The sequence below is a fragment of the Brassica napus genome, chromosome C4 (genome assembly GCF_020379485.1).
Source record: "Brassica napus cultivar Da-Ae chromosome C4, Da-Ae, whole genome shotgun sequence".
NCBI lineage: Eukaryota > Viridiplantae > Streptophyta > Magnoliopsida > Brassicales > Brassicaceae > Brassica > Brassica napus.
This window is the reverse complement of record NC_063447.1, coordinates 14,871,633-14,890,791: the sequence shown is the minus strand read 5'-3', so window position 1 is coordinate 14,890,791 and position 19,159 is coordinate 14,871,633. Positions and strand designations below refer to the sequence as shown.

The 19,159-nt window shown below is 38.0% G+C and overlaps 4 protein-coding genes across 7 annotated transcripts; all 4 read left to right on the top strand.

Annotated features, from left to right (window-relative positions):
• Positions 1-6,027: 6,027 nt before the first annotated feature.
• Positions 6,028-6,909, top strand: LOC111213911 (callose synthase 2-like). The gene is made up of 5 exons (XM_022715752.2): positions 6,028-6,069; positions 6,129-6,236; positions 6,306-6,356; positions 6,431-6,595; positions 6,673-6,909. Exons 1-5 carry the CDS (start codon positions 6,028-6,030, stop codon positions 6,907-6,909), a joined length of 603 nt encoding a protein of 200 aa, XP_022571473.2.
• Positions 6,693-10,115, top strand: LOC125585367 (probable myosin-binding protein 4). The gene is made up of 2 exons (XM_048754297.1): positions 6,693-8,364; positions 8,596-10,115. The coding sequence occupies exons 1-2, from the start codon at positions 7,350-7,352 to the stop codon at positions 9,744-9,746; spliced, it is 2,166 nt and encodes a 721-aa protein (XP_048610254.1). The 5' UTR covers positions 6,693-7,349; the 3' UTR covers positions 9,747-10,115.
• Positions 10,116-10,842: 727 nt separating this feature from the next.
• Positions 10,843-13,821, top strand: LOC125585368 (PTI1-like tyrosine-protein kinase 2). Of its 4 annotated transcripts, none has more exons than XM_048754300.1 (8): positions 10,843-11,097; positions 11,803-11,924; positions 12,063-12,313; positions 12,400-12,526; positions 12,610-12,883; positions 12,979-13,111; positions 13,210-13,296; positions 13,408-13,821. In XM_048754300.1, the coding sequence occupies exons 2-8, from the start codon at positions 11,831-11,833 to the stop codon at positions 13,531-13,533; spliced, it is 1,092 nt and encodes a 363-aa protein (XP_048610257.1). In that variant the 5' UTR covers positions 10,843-11,097; positions 11,803-11,830; the 3' UTR covers positions 13,534-13,821. The 4 variants fall into 4 exon arrangements, with proteins under 4 accessions (XP_048610257.1, XP_048610255.1, XP_048610256.1 ...); XM_048754298.1 differs by having other exon boundaries at positions 12,060-12,313; XM_048754299.1 differs by lacking the exon at positions 10,843-11,097 and adding an exon at positions 11,278-11,299 and having other exon boundaries at positions 12,060-12,313.
• A 216-nt stretch (positions 13,822-14,037) lies between these two features.
• LOC125585817 lies at positions 14,038-17,954 on the top strand. The gene is made up of 2 exons (XM_048755512.1): positions 14,038-15,989; positions 16,293-17,954. Exons 1-2 carry the CDS (start codon positions 15,137-15,139, stop codon positions 16,691-16,693), a joined length of 1,254 nt encoding a protein of 417 aa, XP_048611469.1. The 5' UTR covers positions 14,038-15,136; the 3' UTR covers positions 16,694-17,954.
• The last annotated feature ends 1,205 nt before the right edge of the window (positions 17,955-19,159 follow it).

The window sequence follows — 19,159 nt, the reverse complement described above, 5'->3', positions numbered from 1 at the left end:
GGAAGTGCAGACGACTTCCAGACGACTTCCAGGAAGTCTAGACGACTAGACGACTGTCAGGAAGTCTAGACGACTGAAATGGAAGTCGTCTGGAAGACTTCCTGGAAGTCGTCTAGTGCATTATATTTTAGACGACTAACAGGTAAGTCGTCCCAGAAGTGTTCCGGATCTGAAAAACCTGCATATCAAATCCAGATCTGAAAAACCTGCATATCCAAAAACGTTCAAATGACTTAAAAACAGAAAATATGAGTGGAAGATTAGATAAATCTACCTTTATAGAACACACAAAAATACATATCTAAAATTAATAGATCAACCTTTAAATGAGTGGAAGATGAGTACCATCTGATTAAAAACCTGCAAAAAAGATAGATTAGTAAGAAAAACATGAGATAAAACTGAAAAATTCATATAAAGTTTGGTGTTTTCAAGTCAAAGAGATTAGAGTGGGTTTGGAGAGTTTTAGTTTGGGAAAAAATTAAGAACTTTATACAACAAGAAGTTAACAAATGAAGAAAAACCAGACACAAAAACTTACCAAAACGCTCAGATCTATTATGAAAGGGAGACTTCGTCAGAAGACTTCCATGAAGTCCAGACGACTTCCAGGAAGTCCAGACGACTTCCAGGAAGTCCAGACGACTTCCAGGAAGTCCAGACGACTTCGAGGAAGTCCAGACGACTGAAATGGAAGTTGTTTGGAAGACTTCCTGGAAGTGGTCTAGTGCATTATATTTTAGACGACTAACATGTAAGTCGTCCCAGAAGTCTTCCAGATCTGAAAATCCTGCATATCAAATCCAAATCTGAAAAACCTGCATATCCAAAAACGTTCAAATGACTTAAAAACAGAGAAAATGAGTAGAAGATTAGATAAATCTACCTTTGTAGAACACACAAAAATACATATCTAAAATTAATAGATCTACCTTTAAATGAGTGGAAGATGAGTACCATCTGATTAAAAACCTGCAAAAAAAAGATAGATTAGTAAGAAAGACATGAGACAAAAATGAAAAATTCATATAAAGTTTGGTGTTTTCAAGTCAAAGAGATTAGAGAGAGGTTAAAGAGTTTTAGAGTGATGAACATTACATTTTTGTTGCAGCCATTTGAGAGGAGGAGAGAGAATGTGTAAAGTTTTCTTTATATAGGGAGACAAAAAATCCAATTAGGTTAAATATTTTTGATTCAGACGACTTCCTAGACGACTTACTTGTAAGTCGTCTAGAAGACTTTAATATTTTTAGCGGAAAATTAAAATATTTTTTGTGGGAAACTAAAATAGAAGACTTCTCAGACGACTCGTCTGGTTTAAATTATTTAAGCGAAAAAATATTTTTTTTTTTAATTTTAGGCGGGAATATTTTCTGTTTTAATTTCTTCACCAGACGACTGAAATGTAAGTCGTCTATACCCTAAACATAACCCCTAAACTTAATTAACTAACTAAACACTTCATAAAATAAAATTAAACTTCGAAAGTGTTTACTATACACAAAAATAAACATGTATAGGTAAAAAAATAATTTTTCAAAAAAACATTCAAGCTTTCCAAAATCTAACCCTAAGTATACATATAATACTACAACATATGTTGTCAAACCCTAGACCAAAGAATACCATGATTCACTACCTACACTCATCTATGTTGAAAACAATTCAATTTTGTTATATTTTAATTTATATCACTTAAAACTGTTTGTAATTACATGATTTTAATTTTTCGATTATCAAAATATTTTTTTTAAAAATTTATAAATTATTTTTAAGATCAGCTACACCAAAAGACTTACTTTGAAGTCGTCCAGACGACTTCCAACATCTCAGACGACTTACTAGGGCTATATTCGTAAAAATGGCTTCTGTTTTTTGTTTGGTCACAAAGGGCTGGGCTGTAATTTCACAAAGCTTTTAGGTTGGTTTTGCATTTGATTCAAGTTTGAGTATATGTTTGGGTATCAAGTTGTGGGTTGGTTTTAGCAAATTTCCCCTATTGGTTATTATCATTTTAAAATATGATTTCCAATATATTGTCATTGGTTCTATGATTTTTTTTTTTTTGATAACTTGAGTATCCTGGCCCCACCGAGGTGGTCCAGACTAGAGACCGAAGTGAGCATGGACGCTGCCAGGACATCACCATGTGGCTCACCATGTAATGGTCTTCGGTCTCGGGTGCTGCAGTCCACATGTAAATTTCGCAGTGGCAAAGGTTCGAATCCAGGGGCGGGCACTCCAGCTGTAGCTCCTATACCACTAGACCAAAGCAACTTGGTTAGGTTCTATGATTTTAAAATCATGTGTTATTCTATATTATGAATTTATGTAAAGATTTAATTTGGATTTGGATTTTAGTAAATTTATAACTATTTTTAAGAGAAAAACAGAAAAGAACAAATATTTAGTTGAACTTTGTTATTTTGATTGGATATGTATTATTGGTAATTCTTTATATTTCTTTCCTAAAAATGTCGATTGATATACGACCAAATTTTATAAGAACCTCCTCACCAGAGACTCAGCTTTATGGCTTTGTCTGTCGGAGGTTTTGTTGACGGAATGTGGAAGTCAAAGCTGACCGGAGGTATATGGAGAAGAACACAGTTCTGTTGATAAGTCATTGCTGACAAAAAAATACGAAGAAGAACACAGTTCTCTTAATAGGTAATTGCTGAGAGAAAATATATACGTCATTGCTGTTTTGTTGATAGGTTCTTAATTTTTTTTTTTGCCAAATTTATACATTATCAAACACAAACTCAGAATTTCTTGGACAACAAGAAAGTTCAGAAGAAAAAGGATATTCGATGAAATAGATGACGTACATATTTTCCGTGAAATTATATATTTGAAGAGACGATAATGAAAACTTCAACTCCAAATCCCTTTATTTTGATTTTGAAATATATATCTTTTAATTCTGAATCTATCTGTTCAATTTTAAAATCTAGTCATTTGTTCAAGATTTCTAAATTCAAATAGAATTTCTAAATCTATTAAAATAGTAGAACCAATAAACCTCCACTAATAAATTAATAATAGTAGATTTTAATAATAGCAGATTCTTGATAATAATATTATCAATCTAATAAATTAATAATAGTAGATTTTTGATGAGTAACAGGCTGAAGAGATGGGCTAGACACTAACCCAAAAAATGGCAAAGTGTCATGAATAGAAACCTTTTACGTTGGGCCCTTTTTTTGTTTTCATGACATGAATCTGATGTGTCAATTTAATTGGATGGAAATATTTTGCCCATGTGGAGCTTTAAATAAGAGAACTTTTTAACATACGGGATCAAAATCATTTTTCTTTTGCCAATATCTCTAAATTTTAGGTTCTCTCTGCTGAACACCTATCTTGTATTGCGTCTCCAAGTCCCGAACTTGTCCATCAAATCATTGATTTTAATAGATAGGATTGGTATATCTGAGTAGCTGTTGCATTTGTGTGGCTAAATTATTTGATCAAATCATTTTGTTTAGGATCTAAAGATGCCAGCTGAAGCTAATAATCTTCCCGACAGCGAGGCCGTGCCATCAAGTCTTCCAGAGGTCTCACCAATCCTTCGCGTGGCCCATAAAATACATCCCACACATCCTCGGATTGCTTACCTATGTGAGTTCTGTAACAAATATCACAATCACGATAACTTTCTCATCTTTATAAAATCTCGAGATAACCGGTTGTTGCTTCTATCAGGTGTGCTTGCTGCACTTGAAGAGTCGCTAATCGTTTGCTCCTTGAACTGTCCAATTGATGTTTTCAAGTTTAAGAATTCTCTTTGGTATTGGACTAAAACTATATGTAAACCAAACCAACAAAACCTTTTCCATTTCCAGTTTGTCTATCTTGCATTATTCGTCATGCTTCGTTCACTTTTGTGTAGAATGATGAAACACACGGGGATGGAAAAGTGAGGCCTAGTGATGCACGTGATATGCAGAATTTCTATCTCGAGTATTACGAGAAAAACATCCAAGCTTTGTTCAAGTTTCTTGAAGACAACCGATATTTTGAAGGTACGTACGTAGTGTACCCTAATCACTGGAATCAATTTAGAAAGCTAGTGTGCACTTATTTTACAAAGGGCAACAAATATTTGTAAATAACAACATAGTGCATCCACCTCTGTCATTGCCCTGAAGTCTCTCGTCTTAATGACAATGAACTGGACTCTTCTCACCACCAAATTTTCATTTTCTTTTAGGGTTTTTAATGTTTTTTTTTTGGTAAAGATAATAATTCTGGTTGCTTTCTATAAAAGATATTTTTTTGTTGAATTTAGGATATGGCCCAGGGCCCATGCCTCTCTGGCCTACTCCTACAGACGGCTTACAACCTTCCAGAACTTTCAGTGTCAGAGCTGACAGGTCTTTTTTGTGGCTTAAATGAAAATATCACTTTGCTCAGATTTGAATTTTACACAGCTCTTGTATTTCTTTCTTAATGTATAAATTTACATTCTTCTATTCGGCTCTAGGTGTAACAGTAAAACGTACGCTTCAATATAGATTGTAAAACTCGATCCAATGAATATACAAAGAATCGACCTCACCAAAGCCAAGAGTATACACGTAGAAACAACTCAAGAGCTTCGAAAGGATAAGTTCAAATGTTTACACAGAGAAAGACGAATAGAAATTACACACACTTTTCGAATGAATACAAAATGATCTTCTTTTCCTCCTTTTATTCTTATTCTGTTTCTCCTCCGTTAATCTTCGTAACAAACTTTTCAACTGCTCGTTCAATGCTCTACACGTGTCCTCGTCGATTAATAACACTCTCCTCAGCTCCGTTTACACGTGTACTCCCATTTCCTATAGCAAATCCTCCCCTCCAAGAGAACCTTGACCACAAGGTTCAAAGTTTGGATACTTCTTCTTCAAATCAAAAAGAAACTCCCATGTAGCTTCCTCTTCACCTTTATTCTCCCACTTCACCAAGACTTGAGTCGCATCCGGGAAATTTAGGGTATCCGGATCCGGATCCGGATATCCGGGAAATTTAGGGTATCCGGATCCGGATCCGGATATCCGGGAAATTTAGGGTATCCGGATATCTGGGTATTTTAGGGTATCCGGATCCGGATCCGGATATCCGGGAAATTTAGGGTATCCGGATCCGTCGGATCCGTGGATTTAATATCCGGATCCGGATTCGTGGTTTCCGGATATCCGGGTTTCGGATATCCGTCTCGATATTCTATTATCCGCGGATATCCGGATCCGGATTCGGATCCGTCAAAATAAATAAAAATAATTTTTTTAACAAAAAATACAATTTTTTTTAATATAATACATAAATTAAATATTTATAAATATATTTATATATGTTTATAATATTGTAAAAACTAAAATATAATATTATAAGATTAATTCATGTATAAATATTAATATATCAAATATAAATATTAATAAAATATAAAAATTTAATGTATTTTAAAAATACGGATCCGGATCCGGACCTAAAAATTAAGATATTCGGATCCGGATTCGGTTTGCACGGATCCAAGATTTTACTATCCGGATTCGGATCCGGGCACCCTGGATATCCTATTTTCGGAGCGGATCCGGATCTCGGATAATAAGTCCCAGGCCTACTAAAATCTATTTAAAACATTTACTATATCTAATTAATTAAAATTTGAGAAAGATATAAAAATTCAGATCTCTTGTTCGAACCCAACACCCATGACAATGGCCCTAGGGATTTAACCATCAGAGGCGCTTAGACTTTTGGTATCTACAACCAGAGTTAACAAATTTGTTATACCATTTTGTCTTGTTTATTATACCATTCTCATCACCCACAAATACCGAGATTGTATGCCATGTATCGTATTGTTTATGAAATTTATGTATTGTGTGCAGCTCTTGCTGAACACGTCAACAACTTCATGCCAACAAAAAAAGCAAGAAAAACATTCAAGATAAACTTCATGCAAATAACTTCAACAATATATGCTATGAAAAAAAAAGTGAATCAAGGCTGCAATGAGCTAGCTAACACTACATGGTAGGAGTTAAAAAAAAGAGCTTGGCACTGAACAAGAGTGTAATCAAGCTGCTGCAAAATGCCAGATTGAAATTTCATAGCTGTCTTTTATGTTCCAGATTGAGCTTGCTGGATCACATGAAGACCCTTGCATCAAAGCTATCACAGACTTCATTTATGGGATCGTGTATCAGCTCACTGCATTTGAAGAAAATCATAGTATATGTGTATGTTTTCTTGTTTACAGTTTATGAGAGTTTTTTAATTTTGTTTAACTAGTTCTAGTAATGTTTCAGATCTACGTGGGTTCATGGTTCGTGGGTGTCATCATTATGCTCATTGTGAAGGTACGTAGCTTCTGAACAGTTCTCACTTTGAGATATAAACAAAGGGCTTTACTTTTGATATATAACTACCACAGGTTTTGGGTGAGGCGAGTCCAGGCGGGACGAACTCCCATTGCGCATTCAGGACCATGAAACTTGTGGTATTCCTGACACCCGTGATAATTGTCATTGGTATCACGGCTGTTCATCTTGCAACGTTCGGTGACCTCTTCCTCTCAACCGGATGGGGACTATTACTTGTAAGTAATCTTGTTCACAAATGTCTGTTTAATGTTATTGATGTTTTAATAAAACGTCTAAATTATTTTCATTGCAGATCTCACAAGCCTGCAAGCCTCTAACTCAAAGGCTAGGGCTTTGGCCTTTAGTAATGAAATTAGCGTGGGGATATGACTTTATGATGGGATTCATCTTGTTTGCTGTTATCTCAATGATGTCCATGTTCTTTGGTCCAGAGATTCAAACAAGGCTCCTGTTTAATCAAGCTTTCAGCAGAGGACTTATGGTCTCCCACATACTAACTGGTAGGAGTTCTGCCAACAACCAGGACTAAAACCAACAACTACCTCTTATTGGAGTTTATGAGTAGTTCATATATGTGATGCAGTTTTAATACTCAGTATGCTTTGTCTTTGCTGTTTATGATTTAGTCTTTTACCTGTGTGTTTCAAACGAATGGTATATTTCTTGCCTTAAAGATTCTCTAAAATGTATGGTAATTCCAAAAAAAAACGGTTGACCATTTCTTCATCCAAAAAAAGAACGTACACTAATTTAGGGAAACCAGAAATAACAAATCGTTGAACAAGTTTGTTTGGCCGATTAATCTTGAAGCCAAGTTTTCAAGTTTAGGATCTTTCACGTTTTCACTTCCAAATGCTCAAGAAAATGCAAATCTCAGACACAAGACTCTGAGTTGTGCCCCTTAATTTTTGCTTTCAAGTGATGAGTTTTAATGTTCTCCAGAACTCACTGTCACCACCAGTCTGAAAGATGGTTCCAACTGTCATGTTTGATCAAAAGGTTCCTGTGCTAACCTACGCAGCATGCGAATGGTTCCTCATATTCCTCATGCTCATCGACGCTCTCCTCTCCTATCTCCTCGTCTGGTTCGCACGCTACTGCAGACTGCAGATGCCATGTTTCCTCTGCTCCCAGATCCTTCATCCTCTCCACTGGAGACTGCTCATCTGCAGAGACCACAGATCAGAGGTCTCATCTTACATGTCGTGTCTAAACCACGACAACAAGCTCTCCGACTGCCGAGGAATGTGTAACGATTGTCTATTGTCCTTCACCAAAACGACCGGTCCGAATCCAGACGTGAACAGATTGCTTCTAGGGAAGCTAGGGTATGATTTGCTCTCCACAAGCCACTCTGCTCACCTTAGGTCGTGTTCTTGCTGCGATAAACCGTGGAGGGCAAGGCACCATACGCAGAGACTGATTAGGTTAGGCTCTCGTGGAAGAAACTCTAAACCTAACATTCCTGCTCCGAGGCATCATCTTACCCGAAGAGGAAGCGGTGGGAGTTTGAAGAAGATGAGAGATCGTAGACCAGCGACGAGCGGTGGCGAGTATGTCGACGCTGGAAGCCGCAGCGACGGTGTGGCTCATGCGGGATACACAGAGCTGAAGGTTCACTCCGGCTCGGAGTCTGACTTTTTGTTTACGGATGATGATGCTTTCCTCCAGATGACTGACTTCAATGTTGTTGAGCCACCTGAGAGACGTGTTCGCAAGTCTCGGTCTAGGACATCGTTTGAAGACAAGAAGACACCGAAGCGTAAACAGGATGTGCAAGACAATAAGGATAAGAACAAAGATTATAAAAACGTCGGATCTCCCATGCATGAACGTAAGATTGTAGATAAGACTCAAGACCAACCACCTGTCCCACTAGGAGAGCATGCATCTGTAATCTTTGAACTTATAACTATGAGTGAAGCTCGTCCATTCTCACTGGACTTACCTCAAGAGGACAATGCAGGAGCATCAACACAAAACGGTACGTTTACCTCATGATACACTAGTCAAAATCTATGAATTCATGCAGGTCGGTCCTGAGATTTTGGAAGCCATAGGCGATTTATTAAAAAATTTAATTAATTTTTTTGGGGTCTATGTAATTTTCTTCAAATATTTTGGAGCCTAAAGCCAATGTTTCATTCGGTTTTTCCCAAGGATTGATCGTGCATTCATGTCATATTGTTCCTTAATATGAAGTTATTTCTTTCAGATAATGAAACTGAGCCAAGTGGCAACTCATCTCCTTCTGGTGGAGAGTTTTTGAGTCCTAGAGAAAACTCTGCCTCTCAGGAACTCCAGATTCAAGAGCATGATGATTCCGCAGACTCTGCTCAAAACATATCCGATTCGGATGTGAAAATGGAAGAATCTGATGCAACTATGGAGCAAAAAGTGTCTGCTCATCAGCCTGATTCTGTTGCAGATAATGAGGAAGATGGAGCTGAAGAAGATTGCAAGCCGTCAACGTCAGATGCTCTAGCACATGAACAGTCTAGTGAGGAAGGAAAAGAGACTAATGAAAAGAATGTTGCAGAAGAGTACTTCAGTAATGAAGAAGTGGATGAGGTCAACGAACACTCGGAGCCGTTGACCTCAAAAGAAGTATCTGTCTCAGCTGAAGAACAATCCAGTGAGGAAGTAGAAGATAGTCATGAAGTAGATGATGTGGACAATGGAGCCTCTGAACAGTTGACATCAAACAATGCAAATGGTTCTGCCACAGAAGAACACTCAGTTAAAGAAGAGCATGGAGATGATCATGAAGAGACTGATCCTTTGACGTCACCAAAACTCTCCAGCCAAGAACCCTCATTACAACATAGCGACAAAGATTCCTCAAAGGTAACAGAAACTCAATCCACTTCAAAGGAACCACCGGAACTAAAAAACTCTGCATCCGTGGAGTCCTTTGCAAGCATCAGCAGCGACATCGAGGGCGAAAGTCTCGTTGATCTGCTAAAGCAACAGCTAGAGTACGACAGGAAATGTCTAAGAGAATTAAGCAAAGAGTTAGAGGAAGAAAGAAATGCGTCGGCAATCGCTACAAACGAAGCGATGGCGATGATCACAAGGCTGCAGGAGGAGAAAGCGGCTCTCCAGATGGAAGCGTTGCAGTACCTGAGAATGATGGACGAGCAAGCCGAGCACGACGTCGATGCGCTTGAGAGAGCAAACGACGTTTTGGCTGACAGGGAAAAGGAGATACAAGATCTCGAGATGGAGTTGGAGTACTATAGAGTGAAGTATCCAGATGAGTCGAGAGAAGAGATCCTCGCCAGCATGGGAGTTCTTGAGGGTGTAGAGACGAGCGGAAACTCGGAAACTGATGAGACTAGTGAGAAAGTTCCAACAGATGCTTGAGAAAGAGTTCAACGTTTCCAGAAGCTACAAGAGTGCTGAAAATGGAAGCTCCAAGGCCTAAGAGTAGTGATGGTCACATGAGACTCAAACAGAATAATCTGAAGAGGCATACAGATATTGTTACTAGCATTCATTGCAGAACCATAAGGTGAAGAAAGTCATTCTTTCGATCAACACAGGAAGGGAAAGAAGGAGTTGTTACCGTAGAGAATGAGATTTTAAACATTGGAGAGCTTCTGTATGTAATAATAAGGAGATGTTAGGAGTTAGTTGAAGACAGAAAGCTCTGGAAGTTGAGAGAAGATGAATGATTTGCCTGTAACTGAATCATTTATTATTCCTTTTGTTAGTGTTATTTAAAGGAGAACACACCAATCATCCCACTGAAAACACAAGACTACAGAGACTATTATTATATGACCGAAATTTCAAACGCTATTACCACATGCTCAATCCAAATGAGAGAAAATGGATGAATGTGATTATGACAGAGCAGATACACGTCAACCATTTTCACTAATAATGAATTGCATTACGGATAGTATAATGGAATTAATCAAAATCAGAATTCAACCTTACTTTAATGCGATTTAAATTGATACTTTAATGTTAATAATAATTTGGTATGAAATTTTCTAAATAATTTATTCAATCAATGGTTTCAAAAATCTATATGATGTGTTTTGAAATTTGATTTCAGTCACTTATTCATGAGTCACCACAATAAAATCAATTTAATTTTTTTTTAACAAATTTAAAATATAAAGAACTCTAAAATCTTTAAAAGATGATTTAACACTAAATTTAAAAAACTTGATTTACCAACACTATTTTTAAAAAATAAAATTTAAAATTGTCATTCAAATAACGGTGGATTATGTTTAGATTTAAACTCTGTAACTATATATGATTGAATAACACTCCTAAACTAATTTTACGTAGATTAGGTTATCTGGAATATCAGTGACAAAAAAAAAAGGTTATCTGGAATTTTAAAATTAAATACTTATTAGATAAACTGAGTTTTTGTTCTTCAAATAATTAAAACACAAGAAGAAAGCAACAAAGAAAAGGGTGACTGATTGGTTTCAAACTCAATTATAGGAGGAAAATAAATAAAAGAAAAAATGAATAGAAGAAAAAAAATAAAGTCGGCTAAGGCTTTTTCCTTTCGGTTTGGCCGGTTTATATCCCTTCCCCCCGCGTTTGCCCATCATCTCTTGTCGAGCAAAAGCTCTCCTTCTTCTCAACTCACGCATCTCCTCTCACAGGAGACAAATCATACGCAAGCAAGCAACCTCTGGAAATAGAGCGACAGAAGTCTCAGCGTAGACACGTTTTGTGCAAACCGGTAAAGAAAGACTATTCCTTTATTATTATTTTTTACTCCTTCTGTTTATCTGTTTAGATTAGGGGATCAATTCCCTCGTCGATCTTCTACCTTGTTGGATCCTTTCAAGTCAGACCGATCTTTGCTTTCTTTACTTAGACTTCACTTTTCTGATTCGATTTCGTTTCTGCCCCCATTCCTCGTTTCAAGCTCGATTCTCACTGTATGTTTTTTTTTTTTTTTAATTCGAGTAGATTTTTCATCTGGGTAACGCATCTTGTTTGAAAGTTCTGATCTTTGAATCCAATTTCGCTAATTAAGTTGACTATTGCCGACATCATCTGCCGACAAAAGTTTTTTTTTGTCTCTTTGTGATTGTAATATTGCTGTTGGGTTTCTTGTCTTTGTAGCAACTGGATTTTTTGTTTATTAAATCCTACGAGTTCAAGAGATTAACCAACGTTTTGTTACAAAAGCTGTGCTTATTAAAGTTGCAATCTTGATCTGTTTTGGAAAAGCGTTACTGTGATTTGTTAGGTTGTTTTGTATTATATACATGAATAATATTGGGATCACTTCTCAAAACAGTTAACTTGAGACAAGGAAGTAGTTCCCTGTGAGAATATAACACTTTAGGTTTCAAGTGATTATGCTATTATGGCGGCGAGATAGTAGAAGATTGTTTCTTTTATGCATACATGTTGACTTGGTTTTGAACGATTTCAGGAACTAAAAAGCTCTGAAGAGAACAAGCATGCACAGGTGGATCTGTTGTGGGCGTAGTTCAGGAGATTCGGATGTATCTAATGATGAGCAACATCTGAAAACTCAATGGCAGCAATCTCAAGGTATGCTTCAGACAAGAGACTTCCCTTGAACTTATTGATCTATTGGGAATAGGTTATAGTGCCTACTGTTTGTGTACTAGAGGCTTTGTATGTTTCTAATTAGAATACGTTTGGTTGTTTGTCACACACATGCAGCAGCCAACAATAAGCCAAAACCACAAGCTGTTGCAAAACCTGAGGCGCCCAAGGAAGCTCTTCCCATTGAAGTTCCTCTCTTGTCTGTGGAAGAGGTTAAAGAAAAGACTGAAAATTTTGGATCGAAGTCACTTATTGGTGAAGGATCTTACGGAAGGGTGTATTACGCAACTCTAAGTGATGGTAAAGCAGTTGCATTGAAGAAACTCGATGTAGCCCCTGAAGCTGAAACAAACACCGAGTTCTTGAGTCAGGTTATTACCTCTCTTTTTTTTATTTTTTTTTGCTTCAATTCCCCAGGGAAACTTGTCTTTACATCTTATTGCTTGCGTCTTCTTAGGTTTCCATGGTTTCAAGACTGAAGCATGAGAATTTCATTCAGCTGGTCGGCTATTGTGTCGATGAGAACCTCCGTGTTCTTGCTTATGAGTTTGCAACAATGGGATCACTGCACGACGTTCTACATGGTATGCTTGAGCTTCCCAGCCCATTTGTGCTATAAAATAGAATTGATTTTATCTATGGGTTTTGAAATGTGTTGTTATAACAGGTAGGAAGGGAGTACAAGGTGCACAGCCAGGTCCAACGCTTGACTGGATAACGAGGGTGAAGATCGCCGTTGAGGCAGCTAGGGGTTTAGAATACCTTCACGAGAAGGTTCAGCCTCCTGTCATTCATAGAGACGTGAGATCTAGCAATGTGCTTCTTTTTGAAGACTATCAAGCAAAAGTTGCTGATTTCAATCTCTCAAATCAAGCTCCTGACAATGCTGCACGTCTTCATTCTACAAGAGTCTTGGGCACCTTTGGCTATCACGCTCCAGAGTAAGTAATCTTCCTTATAACCGTCAAAACTTCTGTTGCATCCAGATTAAAGTATGGACGAGGCAGCTAACACGTGTGTCTTCCCATTTTTGCAGATATGCAATGACTGGACAGTTGACACAGAAGAGTGATGTGTATAGCTTTGGGGTTGTACTACTAGAGCTTTTGACAGGGAGGAAACCTGTGGATCATACAATGCCACGTGGCCAACAAAGTCTTGTAACCTGGGTATGTTTTTGTTTATCAGTGCCTGTCCAAATCTGTATCCTGCTCTGTCTTAATCTCCTCTCTTATAAGCTGGAGTTTGCTGTTTATTATTATTGCAGGCTACACCGAGACTCAGTGAAGACAAAGTGAAGCAGTGTGTTGATCCAAAGCTAAAAGGAGAATATCCTCCTAAATCAGTAGCTAAGGTACTTGTCTTCACCCCATGACTGAAAATAACTCAGTTTTTGCATCACTGGAAGTACATTGCCTTGTCCTTTTTTTAATCTCTAAACTTTTCTGTAATGTGGGCAATGCAGCTAGCAGCGGTGGCAGCATTGTGTGTGCAATATGAATCAGAGTTTAGACCGAATATGAGTATAGTTGTGAAAGCTTTGCAGCCACTTCTCAAAACTCCAGCGCCAGTCCCAGTAACGGAACCCTGAGTTTGTGCAAGAGAGTTGGATTCCTTGTTCATACAAAGTTAGAATCTTTTTCTGATTTGGGGAAGAAAACTAAAACACAAAAAGTAAAAGATCATATATTTATTTGAGGGGATGGAAATTTTAGTTTGCATTTTGGTGTGAAGGGGGACAGATTTTTTATTTTGCATATGTCAATGTCCGGATTTGAAACAGGCTTTTGTGGCTGTGCTTGTCGTGGAGGAGAACAATGATGTATTGCATTTGCTGTTCTTTTATTTTTCTATATAGATAAAAGGGATCATTTGAATATTTGTATCGACTCTGGTGACAACTCTCTTAAGGTTTGATTCGACCATTTAAATTATTTTCTTTAGGAGTGCCTGAAAAGTGTATGCATTACAGAACAGAGAATCTGTGAACTGTCCCTAAAAAATAGTGTAGGGAGCTCGAGATATCTTCCGGAACCCCAGCCATATAAACTGTCGATTCTCTAAGCTTATCCGAAGTTCTGATTCAGTCATCAGTGCGCAAAATCATAAAAATAACAGAAATTACTCACTCACAAACTTCATTGTGTATTAAACAAACACCATTATATCACCCATCCCCAAAACGCAAATGAGTGAGAGCGTCGTGGATGATAGTTGAACTCTAATTGACCGCAACTTAGTTTATCGTAAGAGAGAATATTCATATATATATCACAAATAGATACGGTGGAAGTGAACAGCTAAGTAAGTCTTAACCCTCTTCCACTCTGGAAATATCCAGCTAGCTTAATTTATAAGATGGTTTTTCATTTTGGTTGTTTTTGGTGACAAGGATGAAGGAGTTTACAAGGTACCGAACGAAGTCGGTTGTCATATTATTAGTTAAAATGAACTTTTAACATGTGAGCTAGCTTTTGATCAAAAAAAAAACATGTGAGCTAGCCAAATTTTAATTATATTATTGAAAGTGTAAAACCTTTCCGTTCAACTGAATCTCTATTTGCTGGTCGTAAATGCTTTGACCATTTGTGTTGATAAAAAGTTAAAAACCTTGAATTTCATAAAGACTCAGTGAAGTAATTTTTTTTTATGATCCTGGATATTTTTGAAAGAGACCTGACTATCATCTAATGACCGTTCATTGGAACTAAATCGGAGAGTCCGCCGAAAGCATCTAAAGGGATCGTCTTTTTCACCTCCATTTTAATTGACAATGGTCAGGACTCGAACCTAAGTAGCGGAACAGTCGTGAATTCTTTACCACCAGACCACAAACACCCGGTTAAAATATGGTAAATAACATTTCATTGGGACGTTTTCACATGTGATCTCACAAAAATGTTTCACATGTGATATCTCACAAAATGTTAAAAACAATAATATAATAGTGAGATGGTATATCTCAAATATTAAAAGTTTTACTCAAAAATATTTCAAATGAGATACTTTAAAATATTTTTGAGTGAAGTTATCAATATTTAAGATACCTGCTTAATTTTATATAAGATATTTATATTTAAGGCTCTTATTTTTTTGATCGAAAATACATATTTTATGTATTTATAGTCACAAATCAGAACAGCTAAACTCTAGTCTCTCAATATATATTAGGTAAGAAAATCTTTTGTGTAGCCATGGATTCCATCCAACTTCCTCCACCCATCATCCTCGTTTGCCCTTCCTTGCGATACAAATGCTCATCTCGCACGAATTATGATAGACATGCTAAATTTAAGATAGTCGACAGTCCTCATTATTATCCATTTGCCGTACCAGAAAGCTCTTTACCTTATAGCTACTTTGGCCACCTTCTTAACCCTCTTTACTGGTACAACAACAAAGTATTAGCAGATGAGTCTTTTTGTGGTGCCTGTCAATGCCAAGAAATTGGTTCAACTTATTACTTTTGCAATGAATATAATGTACCCTACCACAAAGAATGTGTCGAGTCTCCCCCTTTAATCAAATCTCTTTGTCACCCTAAACACCATCTCCAACTTCTCACATATGGTTTTTCCTTTTCCTTTGGTGTCGATGTTCAGAAAACAACTTGTTCTTATTGTAGTTCAAGTTGTGGAGATTATCCTACAAATTTATTTTACTATTGTTTTATTTGTAAGTTTAGTTTGGATCCTGTTTGCGCGACAAAACCCTCATTCATGAACTATCATAAAAGACATGAGCATACCCTCTACCACTTTCCCAGAAAAGCTGACTTGATATGTGACGTTTGTGGGGTAGTTGATAGCAAGTTTCTCATCTATGTGTGTCTTCAATGTGATTTTGTTGTCCATAAAAATTGTATTTACTTACCATTTGTCATAAGAATATCGCTTCATAACCACCGTCTTTCTTTTACATATTCTGGTCCTAGAATATTGTCATGTGGAGTTTGTCGTCAAGAGGTTGATGGCAATTATGGAAAATATTCTTGCAATAAAGATTGCCCTTATGTAGTGCACTCCAAGTGTGCAATTCGGAGAGATTGTGGGATGAAAAAGAACTCGAGGAAGAACCAGAAGAAGAATATGAAAATCTCAATTCTTTTGAAGTGATAAGTGCTGGAATCATACAACATTTCAGTCATTCACATCACATGAAGTTTGAAAAGACGACCACTGATATTATGTATGATGAACGATGTCACGCATGCGTACTTCCATTTTATGGTGGTGACATTTACAAATGTATGAAATCCAAGTGTGATTTTGTACTTCATGAAGCATGTGCAAATCTTCCACGAACAAAACAACATATAACCCATCCTTATCCATTTATTCTACAAGTGAGTGACACCAAAAATTGTTTCTTTTGTGGATATTGTGATCGTTTTTCGTATGGTTTCAGATATGTGTAGCAAAGCGGTTGAGTCTATAAGCATAGACGTGCGATGTGCTGCAATATCTGAACCATTCGACCATCAATGCCACCCACATCCTTTGTTCCTTAGCAATGAACATGGAAGATACAGACCATGTTCAATGTGCGGAAAAGAGACATTGCAAACTCTGAACTGTATCGAATGTGACTTCTTTTTGTGTTTCTATTGTGCTACACTCCCATATAAAGTGAGATATGAGCATGATGAGCATTTACTCATCCTTACTTACGAAGAGAATGCTGTTGGGTCCCTCCTAGATGGAGAGAACCAAGTGGGCATGAGACATAATAATTCTCATGACCTTAAGTAATTAGTATTGTTCCCCTTTGCACTGTAGACTCACAATAATAGAGTTTAGAGAGAGAGACAAAAGAGAGAAAGAAGAGAGAAGGAGGAGAAAACTCGTCAGGCTATTTCAAGACTGGTTTTGGAGGATCAAACGGAACTTGATCGGGCTGATATTTTGTGGGAAGCTTCTTCAGTCAGTGGGTTAGAGATTCACCGAAGGGATTTGGATTTCAACGGTTGGATCTTCTGTTGTCTGGGTTTTAGTGAAGCTGGTCGTCACAGTTCTTCAGCGGGACAGTCTTGGGTGTTTGGTAAATCCAACGGTGAGATCTTCTCTTCTTGAGCTGAAATTTGGCAGAGGTATTGTCGACTTGTTTATCTTGGATTTGTACGGTTGGATTAGTTTCTGGAAGCCGGAATCTTTGTGAGCTGAGGTCGTTTGGTTGCTGCCGGTTTTGAAGCTTTGTGTTGCTCTCTTGTTGTTGTTGTTTGTGTTGGAGATAGCTATTTGTAGCTAGACTCTCTGTTCTGTTCAGGCTGTTGAACAGGGAGGACGTGGTTGTACTCATACCATTTATATAGTGGATTTTTGAGTGGACTACGGTCCCGTGGTTTTTCCTTCTCACATCGAGGAGGTTTTCCACGTAAAAATTGTGTGTCTCATTTAGTTATCGCAACTTTGATATCTTGCCATCGTCGAAGTATTTTCCTCACAGGTTCGCACAAGGTCAGGGGAACACGACCGTGACATTCCGCTGCGCCGTGTGACTTTCCCCAACAGAGTGGTATCAGAGCTTCTGGTTTTAGAGCTTTGGTTTTGATAACTTTGGGTTGTTATTTGCTTGTGTGAAAGATGGAAAATATGAGCAGGATGATAAGCTTGAATGGTGCTAACTATCATCTATGGAAGGGCAAGATGGAGGATTTGCTCTTTGTTAAAGAATTCCATGTTCCAGTCTTCGAGGAGCAGAAACCTGAGAAGAAGACGGATGAAGAGTGGAAGCTGCAGCATCGCCAAGTGTGTGGGTTGATAAGGCAGTGGGTAGATGATAATGTGTTGCATCATATTGAGACTGAGACGGATGCTCGTTCTTTGTGGAAGAAGCTGGAGCAGTTATATGCTAGGAAGACCGGAAACAACAAGATGTACATGATCAAGAAGTTGATTGAGCTGAGGTATCAGGAGGGGACTCCGATGACAGATCACTTGAATGCGTTTCAGGGATTGCTCAACAAGTTGTCTGATATGGGCATCAAGTTTGATGATGAGATTCACGGTCTGTGGCTTCTCGGTACTTTACCGGACTCTTGGGAGGTTTTCAGGATGTCTCTTTGTAACTCCGCGTCGGAAGGTGTTATTTCGATGGATTCAGTGAAGAACAGTGTTCTTAATGAGGAAGCAAGAAGGCAGTCGAATGCTAGCAGTTCGCGTTCAGATGTCTTTGTTACTGAGTCAAGGGGGAGAAGTACAAGTAGAGATCCCAAGAGAGACAAGAACAGGAGCAGGAGCAAGTCTAATAGATTTGCTAATATGGAGTGCTACTTCTGTCATAAGAAAGGGCACATGAAGAAGGATTGCTGGAAGTTGAAAAACAAGCAGCAAGGAAATCAAGAAGAAAAGGTGGATCGGGTGACTCTCACCGAAGATCAGTTTCTCATTCTTCTTGAGGGTGATGCCATTAATGTCGCATGCCAGGACACCAGTTGGGTGATTGACAGTGGAGCTACTACTCATGCTACATCACAGCGGGATTTGTTTTCTACCTATACTACGGGTAATTATGGTTCTGTGAAGATGGGGAATGATGCGATGGCTCAGGTTGCTGGCATTGGTGATGTTTGCTTGGAGACTAGTCTTGGTACTAGGCTGGTGCTTAAGGATGTTAAGCATGTTCCTGATATTAGGATGAATCTGATATCGACGGGAAGACTTGATGATGAGGGCTATTTCAGTTTGCACGGTGGTGGTAAATGGAAGCTCTCTCGCGGTTCTTTGATTGTGGCTCGAGGTGAGAAGTCTTCATCTTTCTATTGGATGCAGGCTAAGGTCTCCAAAGATGTTGTTAATGCGGTGGAGAATGATAATGCCATGGAGCTATGGCATAAGAGACTCGGTCACATGAGTGAGAAAGGAATGGTTGTGTTGTCTAAGAATGAGGTGATTCCAGGAATCTCTGGTTTGCACCTACAGAAGTGTTCGCATTGCTTTGCGGGAAAACAACACAGGGTATCTTTCAAGTCTTCCGCACCTTCTAGGAAACCCGAGGTACTGGATTTGGTACACTCAGATGTGTGTGGTCCAATGAAGACAAGATCTCTTGGTGGCGCATCATATTATGTGACTTTTATTGATGATCATTCAAGGAAGTCGTGGGTATTTCCTATGAGGACGAAGGATCAGGTGCTGGGATATTTCAAGCACTTTGTGGCATTGGTTGAGAGACAAACGGGGAAGAAGCTGAAGTGTATCCGCAGTGATAATGGTGGA

What these genes read in the sequence shown, in the direction of transcription:
- LOC125585368 (XM_048754298.1), top strand. Translation starts at nt 11,831, where the DNA reads ATGCACAGGTGGATCTGTTGTGGGCGTAGTTCAGGAGATTCGGATGTA. An exon ending in ACTGCACGACGTTCTACATG is followed by an intron (nt 12,527 to 12,609) that starts GTATGCTTGAGC and finishes TTGTTATAACAG; the next exon opens with GTAGGAAGGGAGTACAAGGT. An exon ending in AACAAAGTCTTGTAACCTGG is followed by an intron (nt 13,112 to 13,209) that starts GTATGTTTTTGT and finishes TTATTATTGCAG; the next exon opens with GCTACACCGAGACTCAGTGA.
- LOC125585367 (XM_048754297.1), top strand. Translation starts at nt 7,350, where the DNA reads ATGGTTCCAACTGTCATGTTTGATCAAAAGGTTCCTGTGCTAACCTAC. An exon ending in AGGAGCATCAACACAAAACG is followed by an intron (nt 8,365 to 8,595) that starts GTACGTTTACCT and finishes TATTTCTTTCAG; the next exon opens with ATAATGAAACTGAGCCAAGT.
- LOC111213911 (XM_022715752.2), top strand. Translation starts at nt 6,028, where the DNA reads ATGGTAGGAGTTAAAAAAAAGAGCTTGGCACTGAACAAGAGT. An exon ending in GCTTGGCACTGAACAAGAGT is followed by an intron (nt 6,070 to 6,128) that starts GTAATCAAGCTG and finishes TTTATGTTCCAG; the next exon opens with ATTGAGCTTGCTGGATCACA. An exon ending in AAGAAAATCATAGTATATGT is followed by an intron (nt 6,237 to 6,305) that starts GTATGTTTTCTT and finishes GTAATGTTTCAG; the next exon opens with ATCTACGTGGGTTCATGGTT.
- LOC125585817 (XM_048755512.1), top strand. Translation starts at nt 15,137, where the DNA reads ATGGATTCCATCCAACTTCCTCCACCCATCATCCTCGTTTGCCCTTCC. An exon ending in GTGTGCAATTCGGAGAGATT is followed by an intron (nt 15,990 to 16,292) that starts GTGGGATGAAAA and finishes TCTACAAGTGAG; the next exon opens with TGACACCAAAAATTGTTTCT.